This window comes from Aythya ferina (genome assembly GCF_964211825.1).
Source record: "Aythya ferina genome assembly, chromosome: 3".
In the NCBI taxonomy this organism is placed as follows: Eukaryota; Metazoa; Chordata; class Aves; order Anseriformes; family Anatidae; genus Aythya; species Aythya ferina.
Genome location: NC_140298.1, coordinates 13487963 through 13507469, shown reverse-complemented (window position 1 = coordinate 13507469; position 19507 = coordinate 13487963). Strand labels below are relative to the sequence as shown.

Here is a 19507-nt window from a genome sequence, read left to right as displayed (position 1 = left end):
CTCGCTTCTCAGCCTTTCACTTGCCACAGAATCACTCAGTCTCTGCCCACAAATAATTAAGACAGGGCTCAGCCAGGCCAGAGGTCAGACCCTGCAGCAACTCATCCGCCAGACTTCTTTCTCCTCTTACTGAGCTTCCTCCCAAGCCCAGTAGCCACTGGAATATGCAAAAGGGCTTGTGAGTGTGACCTAGTCTGTATGGGAGCAAGTCACCCTGAGCCAGCACCCATCAGCTACCTGCCACAGGGCTGCTGCAGTCTGTAGTAACACAGCACGAACTGACAGAGCTCTGACAGAAAGCAATCACCTTCTGCGCCTGTCTCTGTTACTGCAGGGATATGCAAACGAAAGCCAGTGAAAGCAGATGACATGTTCAACATCATCTTCCCTTTCTCTGGTGCTGTTCTTTATACATCAAGCAAATCTTGGTCATTTCCTTTTCAAAGGTGAGAAAACAGAGCAACAGAGTTAGTCTATGTTTGACTATCACCCAGTGGCAGAAAGAGAACAAGCAGTAATCTTCAGTCCCTGAACAGGAATCAATGTACTAAAATCACACAGCTGCTAAAGTAACACCATTAAGTTCCTATATGAGGTGAAAAAAAAAAAGAAACTTAATGAAAGTGTAAACTGAACAGCATTTCCTTGTCATTGCTTGTCAGAAAATCATTTCTTGGATTCTCCAGAGTATCTGTCAATGCAGGAGGTACATAATATCTTCTGGAAATGCCAGGAAGCATCCATGAGCTACTACCACATTCAAAGATTTTCCTCCAAAGCTTTCCTTATTATAGGATTTTGCAGGGGACATTTCAGTCCATATCCACCCTCAGGTATGGACCTTCACCAAAACCTTCCCCCCCTTCTCCATAAAAAGCATGCTGAAGAGGATTTCCTTCCCGCCCATGCCCCTCAGAAACGGCCACCTATGTAATGAACAGGACACTTACCGGAGCTGATAAACACAGAGGTAACACTCTAAGTGACCCACTTTAAACCCACTGGAACTAGTCTTTAATAACATTGAAAACGCAACTTTCATTCATCATCCAACTACAATGCTACAAAAAAAACCACACAGGAATCCACAGATAATGATCAAATTAGATTCTTCATGTTGATTAAGTGTTTACTGCAGTTTCTGATGTTGATTACACAGGCTGGAATTGAAGAAACCTGAATGGTAGAACTATATTTCTAGGCACGTTCTGGATGTTGCTGTCTCTACCACAGCACCACGGGATGACATTAGAACATGCACCGTAATCAATCCTAAACAGTTGGCTTTAAAACAAACACATGCAAGACACCTTCTTCAATCCAAATCATACACGATTAAATTCCATACATCATAAATCCTTCCGGCCTAAGGAAGACGTACAGTTGCATTAAGGGTGACAGATGATGTCTTTTTAAGAAAACTCCAAACGGGGTTGGGTTTGTAAAAGCAATCAATTTTGTGTGAGCATATAACTGTACGAAGATGCCCCACCGTACATTAACACGCATGCCAACAGCCAAACCATGAAGAGGACAGATACAGCAAGCCGTACATTTTCCTAAGGCAGCAGAACAGTGCTACTGCACACGCTAGCAGGCTGTCTTCATTTTTCCTCCTTGGTCACACACTGTCTCAAACACATGCTTCCTTCGTACCTCTAGAGCATTACAGGACAGTGGCACTTGATCATGTATGGACGGTTAAACGTGCTGAAGATTAAGTCTGCAAATAAACGGAGACCGGAAGGAGCCCAGGTAGAGATAGCCGTTGTGTTCATGTACCTCGCTAACATAAGCTGCTGTCATTCCAGTGGGATCATGAAAGCTTCTTTTGTAGGACCCTGTCTCACTGAGTTCAACAACGAGGCTACGCTTGGGCAAAAATTTGGTCACAGTTTCCTGACTCAGCAACTATAAAGAAAAGAAAAAAAAAGTTAACAAAAGATTCTGTTGTACATAATTAGAAGTCAGACACTTACACAGTGAAAGACCATCCCACGCACCTCCAAGCAGCTAAAAACAGAGGAGCACATTTTGAGTAAACACTATTACATAGGCTTAACACATTAACATCTGGGAGAAAAATAAAGTCAAATTTAAAGGAATGACCAGCAGAAATGGACGCTGATACTAGGCTGACTGAATGTCCTCACAGGAAGCAGCAGCTTGTTCTGGTGCAGCTGACATCATGCACTGCTCCCTGTAGCATTACTCTGTTAAGGATCCTGCACTGCACCAGGAAGAACAGCAGGCTTTACAGAGACAGCACAGCACAGATAAGAATTCATTTCGGATGTAAGTGCCATTTCAGCCAAGTGTTGCCTGTTGATTTGGTGGTTTTTTGTTTGCTTTTGTTTTGAGTAGTACTTTCAAGTCTTTGGATTATGTAAAGAGAACCACTCCATTTCTTTAGTGTCAGATGCCCTTCACAGAATACATTATTTTTGCTATTCCTTATCTCAAATGGTTGTGTGACATAAAAGGCACATCGAGTCAGAACAAGAAGCGTCACCTAGCAGCGTATGTAACACATACTGTCTTCTAGGATGCCTAGGACAATCATTAGAACAGACGAGATTTCCCAAATGCTCTTCAAACACCAGGCAATAAGTAGCCTAGACACCTCAGGTATAAAGGTGAAGTCTTCATATATCCAAATACAGATCCTGTATTGCTGCATGACTAGGGCAGAGAATCCCCCTTTCTCTTCTGAGATCAAGCTGGATGGCAACTTAGAGATGTGTGCCTCCTACTCAGAGAGGTAAAAGTTAGTTTACACAGACTGCTCTACCTGGAGCAACCACAACAATTTCAATCACAACACTAATACATACATATATATTTAAAATCTTCCTAAGAGGAGGAAGAATCAAGACAAACAAGTATTTATCACTTCCATTCCTATACTAAAAGTGATTTTTTTTTCTTACCTTAAATATCATCCTTTTAATCCACGGTTTTTCAGACAAAAAATCAAACATAGAAAATCCAGGATTGGGACGGACAGCTGCCATAGCTACCCAATATCCTCCAGAGCTGCTTAACCTGATATTATCTGGAAGACCAGGCATGTTCTCAACAAACATATCTGCTCCACCTTTCATCAGCCCAGACACATAATATCTGAAAGGTATAAATAGTAAGATTAAGAAATCTTAACTCAAGCAGTCTAACTAATAAATACAAGTCTAAAAATGAATTCACTTAAAAATAACTTCAATGTTTCCTTAGTTTAGCACAGGGAAATAAAACACAGATGTATTCTCCTCCCTCAGAAAAAGTCATCTTACTCCACCGTGCTCAAGGAGCCCAGAATTATGCAGTGCAGTGTATCCACTGAAAATTAAAAAAAAAAAAAAAAAAAAAAAGTATAGAGGAAAGTTTTCTTTGCCACTGATAGCTAGCCATGGACGGAGTGTAGGAGGTATTTGAGTCATTCAGTTCAGTCATTTTATCTTTAAATACAGAATATCAATGATTTCAATGAAGTCCCACTCACCTCCTGATTCTAGCCATGGTTGTCTCCTGCACCAGGACAAAGTCTTCTGCGGGAGAGAGCTGGACTCCGTTGGGAAACCTCAGTCCCACCATCAAGACTTTCACTTCTTTTGTTACTGTGTCATATTCAAGGAGGCTAAAAAGAAAGCATTATACATGTTTGTGAGAGAAAACAGATTTATTCATCTTGCATTCGTTCTCCACATATTTTTACCTCCCGGTCACATGCACTTCACATACGTTAAAGAGGAAGAATAGTCAGGAAACGCTTGCTTATGAACACAGAAGAAAATTAATGCCAATCACAAGTGGCCTATTCACAAAGGATTTAGGTAGAACATAATGCTAACACCTTCCTTTTTAAAAGGGATGTTCCATTCCAATCCTCTAAAAGGAAGGAAAGGAATCTCATTTACTTCGCTGCAGGTCTCATCAGCCCCATCCACGCATTTTTCAGCCCTCTCCTGGGCAGCACAGTGCTTGCACAAGTGGTTCATAAAAATAAAAACTTTTTTTATTATATATGATCAAGGAAGCAGCCGAGCCCATTCCTACTGATGAGCTTAAATGAAGTTAAAGGCCACGGGGAAGGGATACTTGCCGGCCATCATCTGTGCCTTCCATAAGCAAGAATAAGTAGTCCCGTCTCTGCCATTTGCTACTGGAGTCAGTGAAGTAGATTTTCCTGCCATCCCTGGTCACTGTAAGGTCATTCACAAACGACAACTTCTGACCTTCAATTGGCGTTTTGGTTGACACAAGCATTTTTGTTTCACCTGGTTTAAAAAAAAAAAAAAGAAAGAAAAAAAAGATACATAAGACCAGCTTTTGTACGTCCTACCTTGGAAATGAGTTAAATATTAATAGAAAATTAGCAAGCATCTCACTATTTTTTTTTCCCATTCTTGCCCCTTTTCAGTAATAAGGTTTTGTTTTGTAATGGAACAACTCAACACAATGTAAATGACAAGGGGAAAATACTACTCAGAAAAGCTGAAACAGTAGGTGTTTCCTATTGATATGCACCAAACTTCTCACGTTTGTGAAGGTCATGTTAAACCAAATGCAAATTCAGGTCCCAGACTTGTAAAAGAATTCAGGCAAGCCAATCACTACTCTCTCTTTTCCCATAGGAAAAGAGAGTTGGCACATCACCAGATAAATTACGATGATCAATTCTCTAAAAATTGACCAAAATCTATTAAAGTCATCTTTGGGCACAGGTGTTTGTTTGTTTTGTTTTTGACATGACAGAGCAAATATGGTAGCTGCCTACCATCTGAAAGGTGAGACCTCGATTACGCTCCCCCAAAGCCCCCCAGTCTAAGCCCTTTCAATACATCTGACTTGGGATTTGGACAGCCTCCCCCTCCCCACCCAGAGCCAATGTGGAGATGTAAACTATGAAAAAAAGTCAACCCTGCGAGAAAGCAAACCATGGTTTTCTGACAACAGAGCTCCTGAAACTGAGACCTGGCTCAGGGAGATGCAATGAAGGGCACAAAGCAGCAGTGCCTTTCTCAGCAGGAGCAAGCATTTTGATCTTCAGCCACACAAACTACATCTTTCTTCACCTTCTACAGATTGGGGTTACAGAGAAGAGCTCTTCGCTAACACGAAGTAAGATTAAGGCAGAAATGAGGGTACACCAAACATGGCAAAAAGCTTATGTAACAGCAGATTATTTTTCTACCTTTAAGAAAACTAAAGCAACTACACAAAGCTTATGAATCCTGAGGTACCCATGTTGACAGTCAACAGCACAGATCACCAGAAGATAAGCAACTGGTAACACTGATCTAGACAGATATTGAGAGGAACTGATTGCTACAGGAAAATAAATGTCATGTTCTTGCATGGCATGTTTCACCCACACAGCTGCAAACCACTAAAGAAAAGTGAGGTGCTGTTAAGCCTACAGTGTCTGGTAAAACTCCAAATGAAGACCAGATTTGTCAGCAAAAGAGAACTGCTGAGCAGAGAAGTCATACCTGTGCCAGGATTAACTTCATAGAGCCCATAATAAGCATCTGCCACAAAAAGGGTGTTATTTGGTCCCACTCTGATGCCAAGCGGTCGTCCACAAGTTGGCTCATCTTCACGGGTTCCTTAGGAAACAATTTTTAAATGGTTTTACAAATATAAATAAATGCAAGGCATTCAGGCTATCCACATTAGGTTCAACTACAGGTTAACAAGACTCTGTGGCCTGTACCATACACATATTCATTAAAGAAATGATTCTTACTTGCCTAGGTGTGAGTGGAACAGATATTCCCATGTTTTGATCAGTCTAGAGATAATCCTATCATTTGTCAGGCTACTGAGCAGCTAACAGCTGGCCCAAGTACTGTTTGGGACCCCAGAAGCACAAAGTCCAGCTCTGTAATAGCTGGCAGCAGACTTTGGTTTCTTTTGGCCTCAAAGCTGTCAACAGGCCTGCCTACTTGTTGGGCAGCCAAACTGAGGCTTCTAGATCCATCCAGAGCCTTATCTTGTGAACAGCCGCATAAAATACCTAAAATGCTGAGTATGTTTGTGCTGAGCGACAATTCCAGCCCACAGCCTCTGCCTAACCAGTGACCAGCACAGGGCTGCAAACACTCAAGTTATTAATAACACTAATAAACAAGCCACTACCAGTTGTTCTCACTCATGTGAGAAACTCATTAAGTGAAGCAAGTAAGTGGTTTGGAGAGAGGTGTGGAATTCAACAAGTAACTGCAGATGCAGCCCCCACGCTGTGCTTACAAACAGAAGAAGGGAACTGGTACAACAAAATGTGAGGTGAAATTCTAGAGAAGGAAGGTGGCAACTTCATCTTCTTTCTGGTGTTAAGGTGCAGGATATTCTACTGACATCATCCATGCCACAGTCTTATTAGAGGTCAGGTCTTTTAGCCATGACACAAAGAAAAATCTCTACAGAAGAAGACATGCATTTGCACGAGCAATCCAGACAAAACACCAAGTTAATCAACACAAGTCCTGATCCAGATGTTTTCAGATATTGTCACAGGAGCTGTCACTTACCACAAGGACCATGGCCAATTCTGGCTATTGTTTGTATAACTCCATCTTCAATTTTAAGAACCTTCCCATCAGCTGTCCCAGTAAATAGTGCATCTGTAAAAACAACCCATGTAATTAACTTCATCACAGATCTACTGTGGCAAACATCCTTCTATGGGATAGAAATATCAGCACAAAGTAGAAATCATGTTTAAAATACTGTAAAGTTTTCCTCTTCAGTCAGGGAACAAGAGTAAATAGGGAAAGGGGAAAACGATGAAAGCAAATAAAAGCACTTGGTTAGACTTCTTCCTACTCAAAAAGAAGAGGAAGGATTCAAGCCTTAGGAGTTAGCAGATGGATATAAAGATTTTCACCCATAAATGGCCCCACTCCTCAGCTAAAAACCACCATAACCACTTAATGACTAGTCATCGAATTGATCCCTGCAGGCAGATTTCTACATCACCACAAAACATAATCAGGTACTGCTTCCATCCTATTTCTTTTCAAGGAGAGACTGACTAGACAAAACTTCTAATTCTGACAGTGCTCAGAAGTCCCACAGGCTGCTGAGCACTACTGAAGAGGTTTAAACTGCCAATGCCCACACTGCATCTGTTCTGAAGAAGAATTACAAAAGACATAGCAACCTAACATCCACCCAAGCCAAAAGCATTGCTAAATTACTGTATTCATGCCAAGCCATGAGGCAGATGCACTGAATACAAACAGCATGTAAACTTTTCCACATATCCAGATTAAGTGGCAAGTGACTGTTGTATTGGGCTTTTCCATCTCTAATTTAAGTTCTAAGTCTGCTAATTATACTTCTCAAAGGGAATAAGACTTCAACATTTATTCATACAAACTTTACTCCCAGTCAGGTTGTTCATTTCACCCACAGCTCAGTTGTCACAAGCAAGGAGGTTTCCTAAACAGTTTCTGATGAGACTGACAAAACTAGGTAACAAAACTGTCACCTGAGGAAGGAACTTAGAATGCATTCTTGCTGGGGAAAATACATATACAAATATTCTACTAATTCATTAGAAGATACAGCAGAAGGAAAATAAAAGGTACGCCTACTGAGCAGCTTTTGTCAGTGATTACCGCCAATGTTGACGATGGATTCGGGTCCAACCAGCTGATTCTCCCATAGCCGCTCAGCTTTCTGTAACTTGCTATTGGGCTCTAGAACACCCGTCAGGAGGGGAGGTTCCTTCAAACTGCAAAAACAGAACAGACCTCGTGACCCTTTGCACCAATCTGCAAACACACTTGAGCAACAAGTTGGATCGTTGTTTTTTTCCTAGTTTACCAGCTCCTGCAAACCTGACCTATGCTTCACATACAGCATATTTCAAAAGAGAAAATACAGCTGGCGAGCTGGAAAAAACAACTCTTGTTCATCAGGGATTTCATCAAAAAAATTCTGGTTCTGCTGATGTGGAAAGAAAAGCTGAAATCATGTATTCTTAAGGCATGTCTGGAAAACTGCTTTAAGTCCAATAACACATTCTCAGTTTGTCTTCCTTACACAAAGGCAAAGGCTTCAGCTTTGCCACAACACAAGAGTTACTCTTCTCTTACTCAGCTGAATAAGTTGTTTGTAGCACATTGTTTTATTTATACATCACATAAAATTATTTTTCCCAGAAAGATAGATGCAAGTTCCTAACCAAAACAGGTTTAGAACTTAAAAGCCTGTCATTTTACAATACACAATAAAAATAAATAAATAAAATTAATAAATAGTGAAAAAAGTGTTCCAGTACTTTAAACACTTGACATGCATGTTTTCATACCACACTGAAAGATGTATTCTGGTTCATAATTTGAATGCATTCCTATAGAGAAAGACCAGCTCAAAGGAGTAAGTTGTGCATAAAGGGAACCGAAACCTAAAAATAATAAGTAAGGTCTAGTCTTGCAAGCCCTTATTCACATAAATAGCCAGATTGAAGTCAGACAGAGTTCTAATCAACTACAGAAATATGAAGAAAGCTAGGAGCAAAATGCATACACAGCTTCAACTCACTTACCAGGCTACAAAGCACTGTGCTCCAAAACCTGCTCTAATTGTGCTAATAAACACAAATAATATTCCAGTGTTTTAGGTTCTTAAAAACACACCCACACTGCCACAGCCTCCATGAGTTAAGGATTTCAAGTCATTACTAATGCTGCATACTTGCCCACAGTGGTAAGTTCATTAGCTGCTCATGCACAATAGCGTGCTAAAGCTCTCAGGGTCAAGTTTTGAAAGAATTTTTGAATTTTTAATGTAAATAACCCCCTATATGATCACAAGCAAATGCCTTCCACCTGTAGAATCTTAAGAAGACAACATTTGACTCCAAAATGTGCCCAGGTTCACAGGATCCAGGACATCTTCAGCACAAGCTACGCTGCAACCATACTGTTCATGTGGTGAATGTAATTGACATTTCTAGAATTAGGGAAAAGAAAGTCAACTGAAACTGCAAACTGTAAAAGCTATGACAATTGAAGAGAACAGGCACACAATACAAATAATGCAAAGAGAGAGAAAAACACATACTTTATCTGTCTGGTTACAGACAGCAAACCTTCCTTTCAGCCTGTTTTACTATTTTACAACAAAACCAATTGAATTACTTGCTCCTGCCCACACTAGATTCACAGCAAAGTTCCCCGCACAGTGCTATCAGAAATTGGTTTTCCATGCCTTCTTCCAAGCATCAGATGTTTTAGATGAAGATAACAGCTTCTCCAGATAAGGAACTCATTTGCTGGGAACTTTGGCCAGTTATGTTTTCAAGCAGAAAATCTTCCCCAGGATCAGTACTATCTGAGACAGACTTACAAAGAAAGAACTCTGAATAAATCAGAGTTGCAGAAATTTCGTGCAGAGTTTTACAGATCTCATCTGCTTCCCATGCCCCCATCCCTCATTTTTTCTGGTAGCTTACCGGAATAACATCATCATTGGTGAACAGAATTTCTGTGTTCTTTCACTGAAAGGATTGCTTCAAACAGCATCTACTTCAGCTGTTTCAAAGCACTTCATAAACATCACACAGAATTATCCTGTGGTGTACAGACCAAAATCACTCCTAGCAGCAAATCTAAACAGCTAATTAAGAACATGAAGCAATACTAGCCAGTGATTTGGACAAGAAAAATAGTTGTAAAATGGACTCAGAGCAAGATATGTAAGCATGCAGAATACTGTTATACTGGACAAGAATTAGATGAGAACAATATAATAAGAAAAGCTTTACGGATATATCCTGTTGGCTTCCAAAATTGTTTAGTTGCAATGTATTTCAGAGAATACTTTGTTAAACCCAGCCACAGGAAAAAGCATTTCATTAAGATTTGCAATCAGGCAGCTTATGGCTAATAGCTTATTGGCAAGACTCGTAAGTACTACGAGCACATTAACAGTTTCTTTCAACTCTGGAGATATTTGCAGTGTTGGTTTTCCTTTTCATTAAGGAATTATCACATTGATCATAAATATTTAGCCGACTGAGCATTTTCACTTACTTTAAACTGCCAGAAGCACTAAACAGCCTGACTACACTAGCAGTCAGTGTTGTTGCACATGCAACTTCTCTCAACACACCTTTCATCTGCTCATGTAGCTTGCTCACTGTTACATTCCACATTTGACACAGACATTGATTCAGATGTTTCCTGGCAGAAGTCACCTAGAAGCATTTGCTTTGTGAGATCTGCATTTAAATATAACATCATCGTATGGTTCAGCTGGTACGAAGCACCGAATCAACCCAGTCAGGTTATCGTTTCAGTTTACATCTTGAGATGAACAGTCTCTCTTTGACAGAAACAGGTACAGCTCTGGTACAGCCGTACAGATTGGTCCCTAGTCAAAGAGCAGTTCTTTTCTCCCTGAAGACAGGAGCACACGTAAGTAACAACAAGCCCTGCTGACAGCTTGGACAGCGGGAAAAACATTTTGTAGATTAACGATCAAACAAAATAATTCAGTAACTCCCCAATCAGTACACACAACCACACAGGATGACTCAGAAACAGACTGGGTATGTGAAGCAAGCCATGGCACTGGATAGTACTGCAATCACTCCCCGATTTCTTAATCCAGTTGAAATCACTTTACACTGTGGACTCGTTTGTTTAAAAAAAAAAAAAAAAAGCAGAACACATACATGTAGCTATGTTTCAGTATATTGCCTTCAAAACAAACCAACAACTTACCTTATAGGCTGGGGGTCTATAGGACAATCCAGCAGAACAGTTGCTCCAAGAAGGGGCACAGTTAGAGTTGCAGCCAAAGTCAAGAAGGTAACACGGAACACCTTGCTGCTGTAAGTGCTGCCAAGAACAGACAAGAAATAAGATTAACACACTAAGCTGATTTACGATCTAATATTTATATGTATATTTAACAGCCTGTTTTCTTTACAAACAGAAGCACAAATACTTTTGCTCAACCACCATCTCAAATACCCTTAAAGATCCGCTTTGACGGGGTTAGTATAAGAGAAAGAGACATTTATCCAACCTCAGCATAACAGCATACTATGAGAGTGGTATCACATACAGGTTTCATGCAGGCTACAAGTTACAGCTGACTGAAAACCACTAATCTGTGCTTTTTTTTTTTTTTTTTTTTTTTACTTGAATTAAAGTTTTGGTAGCAGCTTCTATCCCAGCACAAAGTTAAACTTACACCTTTCAGAATCTTTCAAGTAACACAAATTAATTAGGTACAAATTTTAGATGAAAAAGTTCAAACAACTATGCAACAAAGATCAGAGGAGATTAACTGAATCCTTCCCTGACTTAGCGAAAACTGGTTCAAAACTTGACCCCAGCATGCAGAAGAAATTAAGCATCATCTATTTACTAACACACAGTAAAACAGCAAAAACTGTTTTTTTCACAGGAATTAAACATTTTGCTCTCAACTAGTTTAGAAGCCTCAGGCATTTACAGAACCAAGCACAAAGCCACAGTCAATAAATCCTAGCCTTGAACTAGGAAAGCAGCTCCCACAATCTTAGCTACTCTCAAATATTCACTGGTGCAGCCAGCCAGTCTCTTTGCAGCATGAAACAAATGAAGGCCAACAGTGCCCGATTGGACCAGTTCCACTCGGCTGGTGAAGGACAGCACATCATCCAGGCAGAACAAACCACGAACTACTGCCCAGAGCACAAATACCACAGCTGGAGAGCTAAAGGTATGTGCACACAGCACTGGCGTCAGCCTCAAGGTAACCTTTGGGGTTACCTGCTGGGACAGAAAGCACAGAGCTAGGCCTAGACCTAGGCTGTGACGAGGTAAGCACTCCAAGGATGCACCACCAGCAAACCCTGCTTGGGTCCTGCTCTCAGACATACTTATAAATCAATTTTATTTCTCACATTCAAGAGCGCAGCATCCCCTTCGTGCACTTCAGCAGCGTTACAGCAGTCAGCCTGTCTCCATCCAAGATGACGTGAGCAGATACAGAAACTGCTTCAAATAAGCTTTCTCATCCGCACTGACTGACCTCTCCGTAATTCCCTAGGGCCAGGCTGACCTTGCAATGAACCACCAGATTTCAGCACTATCTGTTCTAACACTACGTGTCTCGGGGAAGCAGCATTCCAGTCTTTTTCCCTTTAGATTTGGAAAGGAGAGAGTAGAAGAGATATGAGAGGGCCCCCAGGTTTATACAAAGACTTCAGCTGTCAGCCTTGCCCTTCCACTGTCCTTCAAAAGATGATGGCTCAATGCTGTGAGATTAAAAGTGTTGTCAGCAGTCACCTAAGCATCTTTGTGACAGCTGAGAACAGCTCACACAACAGGAAGCTAATAAAGATGAATGGGAACTCATCTGCGAAAGCCAACTTAATTAAAGCTCCTGAAAGCATGGCGTTAGTAAAGGTCATATTTCTGAGCCTCACTCAAACTTGCAAGGAATTGACAATAAAGGAAAGAGTCAGGAAGAATGAGGTGACGTGCAAAATTGCACTTCAAGCCTGCAAACTGCAAGACCTACTTTAGATCCTGCTGAAACCGCAAGAATTTAAAGAAAAGCAAACAAACAACAGCAAACACTTGAGAAGTCAGATGCTCAGGATCACTGCAAAAGCAAACGAATAGAACATATCTAATACAGAATGCAGACAACTGTAAGTCAGGGACTGGTCACTAGAAAGAAACACTGAAGTTAGTTTACTAACACTGATAAACAAAACGGAGATCCTTAGCTAATTGCATCTCTGAAAATTAAACTCGCATGGACTCCAGCCACAGATCTCAAGGATACAACTTCCCAGGGCTCTGGGTATAACAACAGTCAGTCAGTTGGCACTGAGAACCAAAGAAGAGAGGCTGTTGCACCAGCTCTTGAAGACAGCAGGCTGACAAGAAGACACTAGAGGTCACCACAGCCGGCAACCCGGGGCCGCCTTATCCTCCTGAGGACCTGCTGGGGCGATGGATACTCTGGATCACTGCTGGAGTCCTAGAAACACAACTGATTTGAGAAAAGTTAGCAAGGGAGGGTGAATCCAGGAAGACGTGCTGAGTGATGCTGGTGGAAAGGGGTCTGTGCGTGCAGGTCACCGCACAGCCAGAAGCGCCTCCCTCGGCCTGATGGCCCCGAAGGGCAGAGAGGAGAACCTGTGAGGTGCTCAAAGAGGAGACACGGGGAGCCAGAGCGCTGCTAGTCGTCACACAGGTCATTCAGCAGGGCCCAAACCTTGCTTTCTGGTTGCAGCTACCGCCTTGCTGTTACAGCCAAGCCAACTTTGCACAAAATGCCTGCGCAGAAAGCTACAGGCGGAACTTTGAACCTCGCCGCAAGCAAACAACGCTTTCACAAAGGTATTACGAGAGTCTGAAACGCACACAGGCTGCTCGTTAAACCACAGCCTCCTCCTGCAGCCCTTCCCAGACCCCAACCAAGCCATTGCACGGTGCCCACACACCCGCAAATACAGCACCGTCACCAGCATCGCTTCGCTAACCAAGCACGAGCTGCGTTTAAACCAGCTATAAGAAAAAGAGAGGAAAAAAGGTCAAAAAAGGCCAGAAAACCCCCAAAGCAGCCACCCCTTGAGCCATCACTTGCCAGGGAGCCCAGCCCTGCACGAACCCCTCGGGGGTGCCCGGGGCCGGTTCCCCCCACCCCCTCGCAGCCCCACCTGCCCTCCTTGGCCTCCTGCGCCGGGCTGTCCTCGGTGATGACCTGCGGGCGGAGCGGCCGGCGCTGCCGCAGCCCCTCGGCCTCATTCATCCTCCCCGGCCCCAGCCCCCGGCCTCGGCCCCGGCCTTTGCCCGCCCCCGGGCCCGCCCAGCTCGGCTTCGGCGGCGCCTGCGTGCTCGGTAGCCCCGAGGCCGCTCTCCGCTGGCCACCCCGGGGGCTCCGGGAGGCTCCCGGTGAGGCTCCGGGCTCCCCAAGCGGGGCCCGGTCCCGGCTCAGCGCAGCCCCCCCCCCCGGCTCAGCCCCCTCCCTGGAGCCCCCCCGTTATCCACCAGGGGGCACTGGGGAACCGAGCAGGAGGGAGAGGAGAGGGGAAGCTCCAAAAGTAGCTGAACAGCCCCAAATCCGCCCATCCAGGACGGGGCAGGGCCAAGCTCACTGCTATACGCTTCTAAACTCACTTGGGAATAATCCCCCATCCAGAATTTCCCATTTTTGAGGTGAAAATGAACATTTTGTACCAGCCTTCTTTAAAAGCAGAAGCTTGTTACTGAGGTAAGTTGCTGTGGCGTTAACTGGCTACAGAGACAGCCCCTGATTATAATTGTGTTAGGCTGGAAAACAGTCTCCACTTTACCAATTCCCAAATAAATGGATCACCAGGGCACCTGCCTTGTTATCTAGCTCTTCCTGGAACTTGTAGGAGATGCTCCCCAGTGTGGAGTTGGGAAGCTTTCCAGAGGCAGCTGCTGGAGGTAACCCAAGCAGTGGCTAATGAGGATGTTCAGTGTCCTGCAATACAGCTGTAGTGTCATCTGTGTGGTATGCTGGTGGTGAAACACAGTCTTCCCTGCTCTTTCGTAGACAAGACATCCTGCAGAGGGTGTTCGTGGCATTTACAAGTGGCCCGTGGCTCCTGGAAACACATTTCTTCCTTCAGCTGCGGGACAGCTACACACTCCTGCACAGCACTGTGTGTCTCACCTTCCCCACACACACCCCATTGTGCAGGCTATGCATGCTTCTATGAAAAACAAGCAAACAAAAACCCACAAGATTAGTAGCAGAACCATCCATACTAACTAACGGTAACTAATTGCTCCCCTTAATTGTTCTGTTTCCATTGCACAGGAAAATAATTGCAGAGCGCTGGCACTTCAGGATTTACATGAGACGTGCAGCTTTCAGATACCAAGCGCTAATTCTTCCCCTTCTTCAGTTGTCATGCAGTTTTCTGGCAGCGACTCCTTTCCTGTGAGCTACTGTTTCGAGAAAAGCAATAAAGTAAAGCAGCAATTTGGACTACAGGGTGACACATCATCATCTCAAACTCTTTTGTATTTCTTCTTGACAGACTCAAATAAGCTGGAGAAGCAAAAGCAAGCCCAAAGGAATAAATGAAACCCCAGATCCTTGAAGGGATGGAAGGTCAGACACCCATGATACAAAGCCAACGCATCACATAGAGAAAGATACTTTTAATGACAATTTGAATACAGAGATCACTCAAGGAACTTATTTTGGTCAAGGATAATAAATGTGTTTAAAGCATGATTATAAAAAATGAAATGCTTAACATTAATCTGTACAACACACCATCTCTGGAAAGATTGTTTTTCCTTTCCTAAAATTAAGAAAATCACAGTCTGCGCCTTCAGTAGGGGAAAAGGCACCACAATTGGGTTTCACTGGTAAGTTTGAGTGGGAAAACAGTAAGCACCGGACGGACAGGCGTGGGTAGGGTACATCACAACTAGACTGCCACAACAGTTGCACTGTTGAGGTGCACTGTTTCCCTGGCAGGAATTATTTCTCTTTTTGAAAGTTTTCATTTGCTCTTTGCATCAAATTGCAACAGGTAAAACTGAGTCTGAAACTGTTTTGACAAAGTTACAATTGCCATCTGGCAAACTATCCCCGCATTAATCATGGATGCACAAAAGGCTTGAAGGAGTCCAACAGTTCTGCTTTTCAGAAACTAATCAACTACCCCCAAGAGTGTCCCTTGATCCCTCTGTAAAGCATTCCGTATATCATTACCTTCTTGGAGTGATTAGTGGGCATCAACTTAAAAGGCAGCAGGCCTGAAGTCCTTTCCAAGTGACCTCTCTCCTGGCATTTCAAGTGCCGGCTCTGCACACTGAGCCCCTCCCTGAACCACAAGCCTGAGGAGTGGTACGGCTGCATGGGAAGCAGAAAGCACTGTCAACATGCAGCTGTGCTGGTGTTCCTGACATCCAGGGAATAACAAAAATGCAAAACTTGACTCAGGCTTTGCACTGAAGATGCAACAGCTGCAGTTAGAGATCATGGAGAAAAAAAAAAAATAGAGGGGGGGGTTCTCAGGCTGGAAGATTTCATCTGTTTGGCAAAACCTTCTACGAATAGCCTGCCCAGTGCAGCACAATGGTTTTCCTTTTCTAGGGAATAGCAGTTCCATGTCCTGCCTAGCTGTCTCCTACCAGCCTCAGTGCTATTAACTGAACTGAGCCCTGGCTGTTAGCTCCAAGAGCTGATGCAGGCATGCTCCCAAAAGAGCAGTTTTACCAGGAGAGGTGGGGGCTGAGACTGCCCAGGAGCCGCGTCCACTGCAGCACACTATGTGAGCAGCGTGACAGCACCACGTGTTCTCTCTGAACATCCCAGGGCACCTCAGAGCAGATGGCATCCCAAGGACATCCTAATTTGTTAGGCATTGGAACGGGCTGCCCAGGGAAGTGGTGGAGTCACCATCCCTGGGTGTCTTTAAAAGATGTTTAGACGTAGAGCTTAGTGATATGGTTTAGTGGGGACTGTTAGTGTTAGGTCAGAGGTTGGACTCAATGATCTTGAGGTCTCTTCCAACCTAGAAATTCTGTGATTCTGTGACCATGGCTCAGCTGAGAAAACTCACAAGAAATAGAGTGGCCATCGTGGTGTAGGATGGTACTCTACCTACCACATGCCGTTGATGTGATTTTAGCAAAAAGTACTTGTGAGGCTTCCTAAGTACACAGTGTGAGGCTTGCTTGTAATTATAGTCCACACCATCCTGTGGATTTACTGGGATGCTGCAGCTACAGTCAGTCCCTAACCTCCCTGACGGCTGTGGTCCCTAAGCACATGCAAGCTGAGACAGCAGGGATGCAAGTGGGGGAACGCACCCATCTCCCCTTTTCCCTGAGCAGATGGATTGGATTCCAACATCTCAGTGCACCAAAGCATGTTGTTCCTCACATAGTTAGTCTTTGAGAGACAGTTCAGATGAATTAAACCACATCTGTGACTAGGTCATGCCTTAGCATGGAAATTTCACATTACCAGGACAAGGAAATTCTATATGCATAACACAGAAAATACTTTGACTAAAAATAAAGCTTGCAATCTTGTTCAAAGATCATTTTTCTCTCTTCACACTGTATTTCAGACTGTGTGGAGACAACTTGTTTAAACAAGGGAGTCTACTTTTTCTATCAAAAGCATTAACTACTGTCTGCTTCCCACTTGAAAAATCACTTAAGGAAGAGGGCGTTTTCTTTTGCAGTGGCAGTAGAGGATCTGTGTAGTGGCTGTCCCCTAAAACATTAACATCCTCTCAACTTTAGCAAACATTCTGATCCTCATCTTCCCACAAAGTCCACAGGGTATCTACTTACCTTAAGCAAAAGTGGATTGCAGTTAGAAAGACGGGAATTTTAACAAAGTACAATCTTCCCTACTCTGCATTACCCAGTCCCTAGAGACATTTAAAACAGATTAAAGAAAAAAAAAGGAGCAAATGCAGCTAGTGTACTCAAGAGGAACTCTGGGATCTAAGACAACACATCTGTCTGAGAACATATCCCACTGCAAGCAGTTTGCTTCCCCATTTAGTATCAGAATCTCTGCTGGCAAAAAAACTCACCACTCCTCCCCCAGTCCTACAGGACCACCTCGCAATTTCCTTTTCCTGCCTGCAGTTAGGTGCACAGACTGTCTGTACACAATCCCACCTGAAAAAGTAATGCTGCTCCAGTCAAATTCAGAAATAAGCCACTCCTGCAGAACTGTGGCAAAAAATGACCACCCTACCAATTGCTCAGAGGGTTGGCAGGCCAAAACACGCAGCTCCATGAAACTAAGCAGACTGTCATATGAGAAAGCCAGGACTGCAAGCCTTGACAGATGACCTGTGTGCTGGCACCGTGGTTGATAATAAAACAAAAAAGAACTCAGAAATAAAGCACTGAATGTATCAGTTGCATTTTTGAAAGCATCTGAAAGACAAACAGTATTGTTCCCTGTTACTCTAAGATTGCTGGCCTGGAATACCACCATCTCTTTCCACAAAGCATCTAAGAGGCACTTCCTTCTCCTCGTACTTTGTGGATTGTGCCGTCCGTATGTACCAACCTGGCAGTTAACTCTCTAGAAGATCAGCACAGCAGCATGTGGAAGGGGCATACATGATAAGGCACAAGTTTAAATGATAAGCAATAAGACAGCTTCTGACAGGAGAAACAACCTACTGGATGCCTGTCTTTGCTGGGGGCAAACCACGTTACAGGCCTTTTGGGAGCAGGCTAAAATAATCATTCGTTGGCCAGAAACCACAGCAAGTCACACGAACCTTCCAGCACATCTCTCTCAGCTCCAAACCTCTCTCAAACACTTCAGAATTCTCTTTCCCAATGCTCCTCTAGCAGACAGAAATGTAAACATAGTCCCCTTTTCAGAGTGACTTCAGAAAAACAAAGGCAACTACACAAATCATCATCACCAATGGGGTAGAGGACAGTTACTTTAAAATCCCAGTTGGTGATCTGCATCTCTCAAGGCAGAGTAAAAATACTTGGCACCAGACCCCTCCTGCACAACTGGCAGTACACTGAGGACTTTCAGGGAGCCTAGGGATAGGCTTTGTGGCTCAGTTTTGTAGCTAAAAGTGCTACTGCTGGGCTGCCTAAGTGTGACATTAAGGGCCACATGCTCACCATCTCAGGCAAGTCCTGGAAATGTAGTGGAATGAACAAGTCATTATGAGGAAAGCCGAAGGAGACAATTATCAGATTAGCCAAGTCCTCATTTTTGTAATAACACATGTGAAATATCTAGTAAAATACCCAGCATTGCTGAAAAGGCACCACAGTTGCAGTTAAATACAACTACTTGAACTTGGATATCCAAGCTGGAGGAAAAATAGGAGTGTATTCCAGGGCTGCTCTTAAAAAAGCAGAAGTATCATATAAAAATATTTCCCTGTACAGTGGCATTAAAATGAGAAACATTAACAATTTCATCTTGCTTCAGCTAGTATTATTTTCATCATCGCTAATGGAAACCACCGATGGCTGCTCTACCTCAGCCCTAAAAGCAGTAAAAGGAAGTTCCCTGATGGTGCAAGACTGCAGAACACTCCTAGCTCTGGGCATCTCAAAACGCTTTGTGGAGAGGAAAATCTTGTTCCTCTACAATAGAAATGTGTTTTGCAGAATACACCAAGAGAGAACCAAGCTGTTTGCCTGGTTATTCGAGACCCTCCACATTTCCAGAGGGGAGAGATTCCGAAGCTGCCTGCTATGAAGAACTCTTCTCTTTTTTGTATTTCTGGTAAGCATCCAGTATCTCTGTGACAACACTTGGATCATCAAGTGTGGTGATATCTCCCATGTTACTTGACTGCTCATTGATTACTTTCCTCAGCAGTCTTCTCATGATCTTCCCAGATCGGGTTTTAGGAAGACGTTTCACTACCTGCAGAGAAGAGAAAGACAGACCTATATCAGAACCTGGATCTTGCCGGAAATCAAAAGGCAATCTGTCTGAACAATCTGAAGCCCTTGTGAACAGCTCCTTCGAGACTCCTGGGAAC

The 19507-nt window shown here is 43.3% G+C and overlaps 2 protein-coding genes across 2 annotated transcripts in view; both read right to left on the bottom strand.

Moving 5' to 3' along the window:
- Positions 1–1092: 1092 nt before the first annotated feature.
- APMAP (adipocyte plasma membrane associated protein) lies at positions 1093–13833 on the bottom strand. The gene is made up of 9 exons (XM_084514799.1): positions 13679–13833; positions 10737–10853; positions 7623–7738; positions 6531–6623; positions 5490–5606; positions 4100–4274; positions 3500–3634; positions 2931–3123; positions 1093–1911 (listed from the first exon to the last, which is right to left on the bottom strand). The coding sequence occupies exons 1-9, from the start codon at positions 13768–13770 to the stop codon at positions 1702–1704; spliced, it is 1248 nt and encodes a 415-aa protein (XP_084370925.1). The 5' UTR covers positions 13771–13833; the 3' UTR covers positions 1093–1701.
- A 1307-nt stretch (positions 13834–15140) lies between these two features.
- The window catches only part of ACSS1 (acyl-CoA synthetase short chain family member 1), a 37507-nt gene continuing 33140 nt past the window's right edge, over positions 15141–19507 (bottom strand). The window contains exon 14 of the mRNA XM_084514196.1: positions 15141–19389. Coding sequence (XP_084370322.1) covers positions 19213–19389 — 177 coding nt within the window. The 3' untranslated portion in view covers positions 15141–19212. The remainder of the gene's footprint in view (positions 19390–19507) is intronic.

Coding starts and splice junctions, on each gene's coding strand:
- APMAP (XM_084514799.1), bottom strand. CDS start 13,770: ATGAATGAGGCCGAGGGGCTGCGGCAGCGCCGGCCGCTCCGCCCGCAG. Junction 10,854..13,678: donor CAGGAGGCCAAGGAGGGCAG/GTGGGGCTGCGA, acceptor TGTTCTTGGCAG/CACTTACAGCAGCAAGGTGT. Junction 3,124..3,499: donor ACCATGGCTAGAATCAGGAG/GTGAGTGGGACT, acceptor TATACCTTTCAG/ATATTATGTGTCTGGGCTGA.